Source organism: Mastigoproctus giganteus, chromosome 8 (genome assembly GCF_048544385.1).
Source record: "Mastigoproctus giganteus isolate SK-2022 chromosome 8, ASM4854438v1, whole genome shotgun sequence".
NCBI lineage: Eukaryota > Metazoa > Arthropoda > Arachnida > Uropygi > Thelyphonidae > Mastigoproctus > Mastigoproctus giganteus.
The window spans coordinates 191,764,525-191,776,586 of NC_143582.1; the positions used below are offsets into that span (position 1 = coordinate 191,764,525).

A 12,062-nucleotide genomic window follows, 5' to 3' on the forward strand; every position below is an offset into this window, starting at 1 on the left:
TTAAATATCTGCTGACGCGAATTGGAAAAGGTTTCTAATTTTTTGGCCAGTGAGTGTATAACAATACTGTGGTCCATCTTCTTCAGTAGCTTACTGAAAATGGTTTGTTTAGAATGTAACGTTTTTGGCATTCATACAGCACCTCTAAATATTTTTCAAGCAATAGATGGCAGTGTTATCGTGCGATAATGCTGCCACCTATTGTTTAGAGGAAGATAAATTTCACTCAATTGCTGATACACAGTTTCGGGGAAGTTTATTTAAATAAGAAGATAGAAAGAGAATTACAACATCTACACGTAACACGATAATCTTTAGACACTTTGAAACTGTCTATTCTTGTCAGAGCACGTGACAGAGCACGAACTCGCTGTACACTTCTTTCAACCCGCCCTCACTGGCGGACAGTTCTTTACAAAGACCATCTTATCATGGCAGCTTTTCAAACAACAACGCTGTCTTTGTATTTGCCAACGACAATGTGATCAGGACTTTCTCCTTCCCTCCGGTACGAGGACTTGGTCGATGCAATGGACAATCCCATCTTTCATGACTACATCCGGTTTGATTACGTGGGCCGTGTTCACCATCAATCCACCTTTTTCTTTATGCACTTTGACTGTCTGATACTCGGTTCTAACATCGTAAAGTAGTTGGGAATGAATCGAACCGGTGGCGAACATGGTATCAACCACGTGGTTTTGGATCATCTGCAAAAAGAAATAAACGATTTTAGATTCTGGTTGATGGACTCTAATGATAATCTGTTTATTGTGCTTCAAGGGAAAAAAACAAGTAAAAAAGAATTATAATAGTTCAGGATTCACCACGACAATGCGCTATCTCACAATGCACTTTCAATGAAACTGATTTATTATTATTTTTTTAAAGGATGGCGCAGTTTTAACGTCTCAGTCCCTATTAGTAGAAAATATTCTTCTAAGATGTACCTATTTATATAAATAAATAAAAATAAATGAATACACTTCTAAGCTTCCATTACCTTCTTTAGTCTTCTTTTGTTTTTCATGAGGGAATGCAGATTATCGGTTCCCAAATCGTTAAAGGCTTTGTTTGTGGGTGCGAAGACTGTAAATGCAGCATCCGGATTAGAATTGGTATCTAGAAAATGAGGCTCGACCTCACGAACTTTATGTATGGCATCAGCCATCATGCTGCAAGTAAAAAAAAACAGAGAATCAAATATGAATATGGAAATCGTATTATAGAATGTATTTGGAATTTTTATCTTAAGATGATGGTTGGAATTCAACTAGTAAACATAAATAAAATTTACATATACAAGGGTAATAGGGATTTTAAAACTAACAATTATAAAATTGAACAAAATAAATTACCAGATTAATATTATTACCGTTTAAACTAGGGGGCTTCGATCCCTGCTCGCTTTGCTCCCCAATCCCTGTGCACAGTTTTCTACGTAAAATGTAGAGGTATGACGGAGTAAGTAAAATCTTTTTCCACTTAGAAGCCACCTGTCGAAACTCACTGATGTTCTTCCTCCCCCTTTTTACTCCCGTCCTTCAGCTATCTCCTTCACTCATGCTTTTGTTTTCCATCAGGAAGCTCAGGCGACCCTTGATGGAGAGCAGCCAGAGTACTGTGGACAGCCTGGCTAACGTCCCAGTGGTGGTGGGCAACGTGGAGTTCCACTAGAGACTCTGCGACCAAGAAGCCAGCACAAACAACAGAACCCAACACTAAATTCCACATACAACACTGTTCTGGCTTTTACAGAGGTTCTGTATTCTTCACAAGAGTACTGATGGCACAAATGTGGGGAAACCACCGGTGGCGCCTTACCCAAATACTGCCAGTATGATCGATATCTAATCAGAAAATGACGTATGTAATTATTTACCTGTGCATTTTTAGAGATGTAATTGCCCCGTCCACTTGTACCACGTTACCCGCATCTCCCATTGGCTACACCCCCCCCACCACGCGGCATTCTCAAGGTGGAATAAATATCACCATGTAATTATTTACCTGCGTTTACATAGGTCACTTAAGAAAAGGCCTTTTGCTTCGGGTTTCATAATGCATGAGGAATATTGTTGCATCCAAAAGAGCAGGACTAAACTATTTACAATCATACAAACTATATCGGGTCCTTTCATCAGCTGACATTGCAATGGAACACCAAATGATGCCGTGCGTGGTCATGTATTACAGAGTGAAGCAGGTGCACGAGGTTGGTGAACGTTATGGAGGCAGTTGTCTTTCAATGGATGATATCACTAGGAGGAAAACTTTTTTTAATTTTAAGAGAGATATATCACCTGCTGATTACAGCCTGTATACACTGTGGGCACTCAACAGGGACCAACACCCATCAGTGTACAAGTGAAAGCAATCAGCAATATAGTTTCTATGATCCATATTCCAGTTTAACAGGAATTTATTAATAGACATAGAAATTTATAAGGAAGTGTGGTGAAATTATATCGATTGGGGAGTTGATTTAGTTGAAAGCCGCAGAGAAAAGAGAATAAAAGTAAAAAAAAAACATATAGAAATAAATATATAGTTATATAATAATTTATATTGACATATATCTCACAATCCTGACGTATCATCAAGTGTCAACCGCCAGAATTGCACGACAAGATGACAATATAATGTCCTCTGTTTCTAACATAAAATACATGCCATGGCAAAATAAAAAAATAGCATTAGGGGAAAAAATAAATTTTATTATTTTCACTATGTTTATACGAGTTTGTTTGTAATTGTAAAAGTTGAGGGATGATTGAAAAGTATCTACCTATATTCTCCATTACTATCGAGCATTTCAAGAATGGTGTGCTCTGGTGGGGTTAACACGCGGTCCACAATGTGCAGTAATCCGTTCTGTCCTTCCAAATCTGCATCTTCTATAATAGCGTTCTCCACACCCATTTCCTGTACAAAAAAGAAAAAAAAAAAACGAATTGGATAAATTTGTACGCTGCTAACATTTGCTATATATATATAAATATTATAAAAAAAGAAGTGGTACAAAAAAAATTGAGTTATTCATTTGATAGGGATAGTCCCTGGAGGGGCTAAAGTGGGCTATAATATCCTTATGATCAAAACGTCCACCATAAGGGACTGCCCCTTATGGTGGACGAGTGAGTTTCAAAACACGATGTCACAGCAGTGCTTAATCATGTAAAACAGCTAGTTAAGGTTTTGAGGATGCTATTTGTTTGAAAGTGGTACAATACTATGGCAACTCACTGTGAATTTAATTAGATATACAGGGTCTTTCAGACTTGTATTGCATTTTTTGAAGAAATCGGAATTGTTGAGGGTAGGTCCTGTATTGCACTGTCATTTCGTTCTTCATGGAGTCAATCTGAATGAATACAGTTCGAGTTAAGTTCTATTGTAAATATACAGTGTGGTTATAATTAAAGTGCATCTTTAATTATTAATTTACAATAAATATTGCGATATCGGAAAAAGGATTAAATTCATAATGGAAGAAATTAGAAGAAATTAATATATATAGGCTATTATTAAGTAAGGTAATTGTATAAAAGAAACCTCGAATTTATATTTTCTTCGGCAACAGACTCCATCTACTGTCAGATTATGGAACCTCAAGTATTAATTGGGCAGATTTGAGATGGAAAAACAAAAATCAAAAAGATACAAACAGATGTCCAAGGAGGAAGCGGTTACGACAGAGACATGTACATGGTAATCGGACGCTCGTGTTTCCAGAGGTCATTGAGAACGTTTAGAGGTCCACATCTTGTAAAGATCTGTCCAAGGTCATTTGATACAAGCAAAACAGGTGCTTATTCTTGGATTTCAGTTGTCATTTTATGATAACATTCCATGATGTACATGATCGGCAAAAAAACATCTTTTTGGTTCCCTTTTAAAATTCTGGGTGATTCTTGTAGATTTGACATTGCTGAACTCAAATATGGCAACCATTTTTCTGGTTGCCATATATTTACAAAAATGTTTATCTGATTATAAAACACTTATTTTTGCCTTTTATAATCGTCCATTGGTGGCAACATATTTGGACTCGATTTTCCCTGGTATAATTTTTCCATTTGACAAATATCTTGGGGGAACCTTTCACGTGTTCATTGGAGACCGCGCCCAAGTTTTCAGGAAAAAGTCTATATGGAAATGTAAATGTTAATTCCTCACCTTGGAACAGCAATTTGATTTGAGGACCCATTCCCTCTTTTATCTTGGTCTCGCTGATTCCGTGAACTTTTGCCTCAAACTGGAAAATCCTTCTCCTTTTTGTCCATCGCATTCACAAATAATTTTATCAAACCTAGCTTGATGTGCAATGGAGGTAAATAGATTTCTTACTTATCCACCAAATAAAAAGCAGAAGTATTTAGTGTATCCACCTTGCAACTTGGTCAGAAAAGCTACTCCTTTTAGGTCAGCATAGACGCTCCATTTATATTCTTGATAGCATATATTTTTCAACCAGTACCTGTAGGTTCTCTTACGTTTCCTTCATGTGAACTGCATGGGCCAATGATATAGATGGGCCAGGTGTATAGATGGATACGTATTTCCATTATGGAGTAAAACTGCTTTCAGACTGATCTTGGATGAATCAATGCTAAAGCCTCCACTGCTCGGGGACGTGCTCCAGGTGTAACTCTTTAATTCCTGGACATTGTTACCATAAACAAAGCACCATCTTTGGAGTAATAGATCGTTATATTAGGTTGCCTCTTCCTATAAAAAGACACCTCGATGCCCTTTTCAAGAAGATTCCACTGCTGAGCCGTGATACTAGAAAGCCTTGGTTTTGGAGAGGTCCAAATCTCTGACCAAATCGTTCAATACTGCCTGAATGATTACATGTGGCTTTGCAGTATCAAGAGTTTAAAAAGTCTGGTTCTGCTTCATCCGGAGACTCCTGATGAAGTTAAGTTCCAAAAGGTCCATCAGGACCTTTTTGAACTTAAATCATATTGGTATCAATTCATCTACATAACGTTTTAACAAACCGGTTATCAACTATGAATACAATAAGGAAAAAAGCTTAGGGGATGCCTACCTTTCTGTATACTTTGAACCTCAGGAAGTTCTGCCTATCTAGAGTTTCCACTCTTTGATTATCAGAGATGCTGTCCGTCTTTATCCTTCCCCTAACCAGATGATACTGTAGAAGATCCCTCATTGTCTGCACGTCAGAAGTAATTTTCTCCATCTGCTCTGGGGTCAACTCCTTAAAAGCGCTGTTGGATGGTGCAATGACTGACACGGTGATGTTAGGTTCCAACAGGGTCTTATCTAGCTTCGACGTCTTTAAAAGATCGGTAAAGGTAGAAAGATGTGGACGACCTTCGACCAGTTCCATCACACTCTTAGCTGCAAAACAGAATAAAGGGCAAAAAAATGTACCATAATTTTTATCTATCTGTAATTCAATATTTAAACAAATTCCGGATTATTTAAAGACCGGAAGTTTATTTTATTTTGCCACGTCATTTCCGGTAATTATGTTCTTAAAAGAGATAAAGATGAAAGAATGGAGTGGTAATAATTAAAAGTGTTCTTTTAGCTAAAGCAGACATACCCCTGTCTGGGATGATGACTTCTTTCATGACGTTGAGCACCCCATTGTTGCTAAGTGTTGTCTGCGAGGTCAAAGGTCCTTCATTGACGAACACTCCCGTTTGGTTGCAGCGAAGCTCAACTTTCTGACCTCCCAGCGTCTTCATTTTGTGGTTGTCAATAACCGCAGCGGGGCAGATGATGTGAGGAATGACGTGGTTCTTTATCATGGCTGTAAAGAGAAAGAAAACGCGATCAACTTACTGCACGAAGGGCCTTGGTAATGCTGCGTTGCGCAATCGTGTTCTTTCTCACGGAACTTACCCAGTCTCGCTTCGGGGTCCGAAGTGATGCGATAGAGTTCTGTAGAAGGAATGTTCTCGAAGGCTTCATCAGTAGGGGCCATCAGTGTGTAGGGACCACCTCGACGGAGTTCGTTCACGAAATCGGATTGTATCATAGCGCGAGCAAATTCCCGAAATCGACCGTCTGAGAAAAGGGTTTCTGCAATCGAAGAACGTCCACCAGATGGCGGTGGAATAAATACTTGATCTACAAGGTGTACGATACCATTCGTGGCCTGTTGATCTTTTCGAACGATTGGGGCACAGTTTACGGTCATCATCTATAAAATGAAAACAAACATCTCACTGATTAATACTTTTCATTTCAACTATTTAAGAACTAAAAAAAAAGAAATTCCCTTTTTTTTTTTTTAAATGTGGCTGGATATTTTAATGGTGACAGCGCTAGGACTTAATTTCTTTAGAAACATCTGTCACTGTAGGCAGCCTAAACTAATCAATATTGCTTTTAATCGAATAACATCACCCATTAGGTGAAACCGTTATCCAATAAAAACTCAGGTGCTGTTGTAACCGGTTTTGAAACAGGTTTGGAACCACCTAGGTCCAAAATCGGTCAATGTAGTGCCTTGAGGTTTTAATGAATTACGAATTCGTTTAAATGGGTGATGTTAACCAATTAAAAGCGATATCGATTAATTTAGGCTGCCTACATAGATGTAGTTGTTCCTAAATAGCTGAGAGCTGTCACAGTCACTGGAGGGACAACAGCGACCCCTGACGACCAACTTTAATCTGCGATGAGGTGGCGCCCTCTTTCTGTATATTATAAAATTAACAATACCACATTTTGAGGTTTTTAAAAGTTATTTTTAATTATATCATTATTTCGAATGTTACTTTAATTTATTAATTAAACAAATTCAAAATTAACAATTTAATTAAAAATAATACGATCTGGAATTATTTAAAATCAGGCACATTTCACAAAATCAATTTTATAATCTGGAAATATTAAGAAAGTAATTCGTATCAAAGATTCATGCAAAAAAAAAAAAGTCTCTTTCTTTATAAGATGTTTGCAGACTGTCTTATCCTTAATCTCTTTCTTGTGGCCAGCAGGATATAAGCTACATGCCTTTACAATGTATTGCCCTGGGCTTGCTGATAGATTTAATACCCATTTTTTTTTAAAATCACACTCTCGTGACAGCTTGCTTCAGGACTAACTGGTTCCTCATCAGCAGGATATAAGCTGCATAGACAGTGTCTTACTCTCACAGCAGACCAAACATGCCTTTGCAACGCATTGCCCTGGGCTCGTCGATAGATTTATTAGCCATAAAAAATCACACTGTCGTTACAGCTTGCTTCAGGGCTAACTGGTTCCTCATCAGATGGTCTCTAGCGACGACACACAGACAAAGCAGTTGTAAAGAAGTCGTTCGATGTGAGCTGCCGTGCGATATACGAAATAAAATTTCAAAGTTTTAATATAGCAAAAGCTATCTATCCAAAGTAGTGCAATACTAGGGTAACCCTTACAAAGGAAGTTTGTTCTGCTAGGGGAATTAAGACCATGCAATTTAAATCTTACTCGTAAAATTATGTACAATGGTTATTGCAAAATGCTCTGTCTCTAGATTTTGTACACACCCACAAAGTCGGACGAGATTTTTCTCTGTTTGCTTTTACCCATCTTTCTGGAAGTTTTTTGTGAGAGAGAGAGAGAAAGAGAGAGAGCGCATTCGAAGTCTTAAAATTTTTTGGCGCCTTAAAAGCTATCGATTCATCTGAGTGGAGTTTTTACAAAGACTGCACAATATTTTATCTTTTGCTAGTAGATGAAAGGCTATGTTCTTAAGTAATTCTGTAGACATTTCCGAAGGTGCACCTTCGACTCACTTTTCATCTTCAACTATGGCCAGCGAAGGCAAAGTGATCATAGCAACCGGACGAAAACCCACAAAAACAAGATCTCCTGAAGACCAGAGGTCAATGACCTTAAATACTCACGGTAGCGTAGTGTCCAGATAAATTCTTGTCATTTGTTGGAGTCTCCAACAGAAAAGAAATCAGTTTTACAGCAAGACAGAATCATCAGAGAACGTTGTTTTCAGGAAATAAGGAAAGGAAACAAAAATATTGTGTGTTCAATCATTTTGAGATGGTAAATGCCTTTTCCTATGTTTTAATTTAGAATTGCGGATGATTTAGTACTTAAATCTCTCTCTCAGAGAAAATTTGTCAACGTCCAGGATGTAACGAGTTTGTTTTCATGTTTTCCGGGATGAAAATTCCCAGTTTCTGTTCTAATTCTTTTAAAGTTTTGTATGCGGTAATGGCTGGACCGTTCCAGGAACAATTTTATAAATAACTTGAATGAAATCAAGCTGAGATATTGGGGATAGTAGATAGGAAGATATTTATTTCGTCTGAAGGATCTGTTTGTGTAACCATCTGACTTCTTTATATTTACAAGTATTGACATTTTGCTGGTTGAGACACATTTTAGCTTTGGGGAAGTACAGAAGGAGCTAAAATCGATGTTGGTAAACGAGTTTCGGAAATTATTCCAATTCTGGAAGAAGAAAATGGCTTCGTGCAGAGCTGTCCAAGGACAGGGACAAAAGAAAATAAGTGGTAAATTGATTTTTCACATTACAATATGGTTTGTTATTATTTGAATGTAGGTCGTGATGGTCCCCTGAGCGGCACTGTAACCTACACTTAAATGTACTGGCTGGGAGTTATACTGCTGCTACAGAGGAATGGTTGGAAAATGCACTGGATCGGATTCAGATTGCTAACCTACTTTTGTCTAATTCCAGCAGCCATGACATCACCACCACCAGAACTCCAGCTACCCTCTTAAGACTCGAAATCCCGCGCACTCTGTAACCAAGTTTATTACGGATGCTACTGTGCTTGCACGCAGTCAGGTACGCCAGAAAAGAGGACTGGATACAGAAGACAGTGTGCATGCAACTTCCTTTTAGTGCTGCGATGGCCCTCATCCACGAAGCAATTAGCTGATGTACTGCCAAACAAGCTGAGAAGTCGGACCTTGTGTTGCAAACTGGGAACAAGGCTCCCCTTGGAGCCTTGTTCCCAGTACGCATCTAAGAGCCCAGCAGAATATTGGACGATGATCAATCAAAATGAAGCGTCCATTATTTGTGCAAAGAGTGAAAAGAAAGCTTAAGAATGAATGGGGTTTTTCTAAGTTGCGAGATTTGAATCATGACAGTGGAAGAATTAAAACCTGAATATTTGCGATGTACTTGTTAATAACGTGTATTTATTGATGCCAGTAAGAGCATATTAACAGAAAACAGTCCTCCCTTTCATTTTCACTTTCTCTCTTTTCCTTTCATTTGCTCGCTCACTATTTCTTCTCTCTTTTCTCTCACCCGTTTTCTCTTCGCCCCCGTTTTTCTTCTCTTTCTCTCTCACCATTTCTTTCCTTCGCTCATATCTTATTTTCTGTTCTTCCTCTCTCTCTCTCTTTCTCTCATATCTTCCCTTACTCATCTCTCTCTCATCTCTTCTTTCTTTTTCTCATTTCTTCCGTTCTTCTCTCTCTCTCTCATCTGCTCTTTTTCTCTCTCTCACGTGTTTTCCATCTTTCTCTTTTCTAATCCGTTTTTTCCTCTTTTTTTTTCCCTTTCAGTCCCCCTCTTTCTCTGTCATCTCTTCCTTTCTTCCTCTCTCTCTCATTCAGTCAAGTCTTCCCTTTTCTCTATCATTTCTTCCGTTTCTCCCCCCCCCCTCCCTTTTTCGTCTGTTCTTTCTCTCCCTCTCACATTTCTTTCTTTTTCTTTTTTCTCCTTTCGGTTTCCCTCTTTTCCTCTCTCTCACGCGTTTTTCCTCTTTCCTTTTTCTTTTCTATTTCGTTTTTCCCTTTCGGTTTCTGTCATCCTTTCTTTCTCTCTCATTCAGTCATGTCTTCTGTTCTTCTTTCTCTATCTCATATCTTCTCGTACTCATCTCTCTCTCTCTCTCTCTCTGTTTTCTCTTACTCATATCTCTCTCTTTATCATTTCTTCCGTTTCTCCCCCTCCCTCTGTCATCTGTTCTTTCTCTCCCTCTCACATTTCTTTCTTTTTCTCTTTCCCTCTTTCTCTATCGTCTCTACCATTTTTTTCTCTCTCTCTTCCGTTTTTCCTCTTTTTTCCCCTTTCGGTCTTCCTCTTTCTCTGCCATCCCTTCCTTTCTTCCTCAGTCTCTCTCACTCAGTTATGTCTTCCGTTCTTCTTTCTCTCATGTCTTCTCTTATTCATATCTCTCTCTCTCTCTCTCTCTCCCGTTTCACCCCTCTCTTTATCATTTCTTCCATTTCCCCTCACTCTCTCTCACTTTTCCTCTTTTTTTTTTTCTCCTTTCGGTTTCCCTCTTTCTCTGTCATCTTTTCCCCCCCCTCTCTCCCTCTCTCTCAACCCGTGTGTTTTTCTTTCTCTCACTCTGCTCTGTATGAGCGTGAGCCAGTCAGTTTAAGATAAGTATCTCGTGCAATGAATCCTGGATGCGTCACTTACTCCATTTGAATAACGATTGATTCTGAGAGGCTGGCCATCACTTAGAGTCTCGACTTCCATATCTCCATGGAAATCGCGTGAGTGCAGCTTCCGTCCTACAACATGATACAGCAGGGCTGAAGATTTTCCATCATTGATGCTCGTTTTCAGCTCATCGTACTGTTCTGGACTCAAGTTCTAATGAAAAAATAAAAATAAATAAAAGCGATATTAGAATGGTAATCATGGTTAGAAATAATTAGGCAGCGATAAAATTTTAGGAAAATAATAAAAAATAAATAAATTCCAAATTTATATAAATGATTAAATTTATTAAAATAAAATAGTAATGAATTACATCAACTTGAAAATGAATAAAAATGTGAGCAAATCAAAATAAATCAAAGCAATTAAAAAAAAATCAAATCAAACTAAAGAAATATGAATCAAAACCATTAAAGTTAAAAATAAACTGAAATAAATCAAAGTAAAGCAAAACAAATCAAACAAGACCGTGAAAATTTAAAAATAAATCAACACCGTTAAACCAGAGCAAAACAAATCAAATGAAAGTCGACTAGAATTGAAGGAAACTTTTTAATAATGGTAAACTGGTTGAGAACAAAATACTTACGTCAAATGCTTGATTTGTTGGGGCGAAGACAGTGATAGCTTCTCCGAGGTGACTCAATCGACTTCTTAGTCCAGCGTCCTTTAGAAAATCAATAAAACGAGTTGCCCCAAGGTCGTAAGCCGTCTGCAGGACATCAGTCATTGGCTTCACTGGAGGAAAAAAAATAAATTAAGAAACACTGTACGCTACTGAAAAAGATATCCTTGATTTATTTTCTATTATTCCTCGAAATAATTTATACAGTACCAATCTAGAGGACCTTGAGGTTCTACCAAATACGGATCTGTGTCCAAGAACTCAATGGACTGTCTAATTATCGTTTAATTATATGGAAAACAACATTAACTGTGGGTTTTCTGCTTTACTCTGAAGTACACCACTCTCTGTCCTTATTTGGGAAGAATAAAATCTCGATCCAGAGAAATTCGTGCGCTGAATTAGCCGAATTACTGACGCCTACTGTAGTCCTTGTGTTAGTTGGGATGCTGCGTGGGATGGAGGAAAATATTCTCTCAGCTAGACGTAAGCCACTCTGAATTGCAGTTTGGAGAGATTAAAGAAACTAATTAAAATCTATTCTCAGGTGGCACCATCTCCTTTTTTGTGTCTGAAGATAGCTGTTAATTAAAGGATTGGGAGTTATACCGAACTGGGACACGTAGCCAAGGGCCGTTCCATTACAAAGAGGTATGTTTAAGAGTTGACTGTATTTAGTGCGCTTTGCCTTTCTTATCAGAAGAATGTACACAGTTGTACGTCATGTATTTTTTAAGGAAGAGGTACAAATAACGCAGAGAAAAGCTTGGTATAATGATTTTTAAGATATATTGACAATATTTTAATTCAAATTAAGAAATATAGAAGAGTCAGTTGCCCCAAGGTCCTTTTTTTTTAGTTGGGATGCTGCGTGGGATGGAGGGTTTCTGACGTGACACGAGGAGCCCCTTTCAACTTGAGAAATTTTCGCGCACTCCGAAGTTTCCATTCTTTCAGTTTTTAAATATTTATAGGAATTTTTCGGACATTAGTCACTGACCCCCTAGGAGTATC

General features: G+C 38.1%; 1 protein-coding gene across 1 annotated transcript; it reads right to left on the minus strand.

Moving 5' to 3' along the window:
• Positions 1 to 239: 239 nt before the first annotated feature.
• LOC150082118 (transforming growth factor-beta-induced protein ig-h3-like) lies at positions 240 to 11,188 on the minus strand. The gene is made up of 8 exons (XM_090379106.1): positions 11,013 to 11,188; positions 10,400 to 10,576; positions 5,881 to 6,181; positions 5,579 to 5,788; positions 5,057 to 5,370; positions 2,789 to 2,925; positions 1,004 to 1,175; positions 240 to 710 (listed from the first exon to the last, which is right to left on the minus strand). The coding sequence occupies exons 1-8, from the start codon at positions 11,151 to 11,153 to the stop codon at positions 486 to 488; spliced, it is 1,677 nt and encodes a 558-aa protein (XP_090235232.1). The 5' UTR covers positions 11,154 to 11,188; the 3' UTR covers positions 240 to 485.
• Positions 11,189 to 12,062: the final 874 nt, after the last annotated feature.

What these genes read in the sequence shown, in the direction of transcription:
- LOC150082118 (XM_090379106.1), bottom strand. Translation starts at nt 11,153, where the DNA reads ATGACTGATGTCCTGCAGACGGCTTACGACCTTGGGGCAACTCGTTTT. An exon ending in CAACAAATCAAGCATTTGAC is followed by an intron (nt 10,577 to 11,012) that starts GTAAGTATTTTG and finishes TTTTTTCATTAG; the next exon opens with AACTTGAGTCCAGAACAGTA. An exon ending in GGACCCCGAAGCGAGACTGG is followed by an intron (nt 5,789 to 5,880) that starts GTAAGTTCCGTG and finishes TTCTCTTTACAG; the next exon opens with CCATGATAAAGAACCACGTC.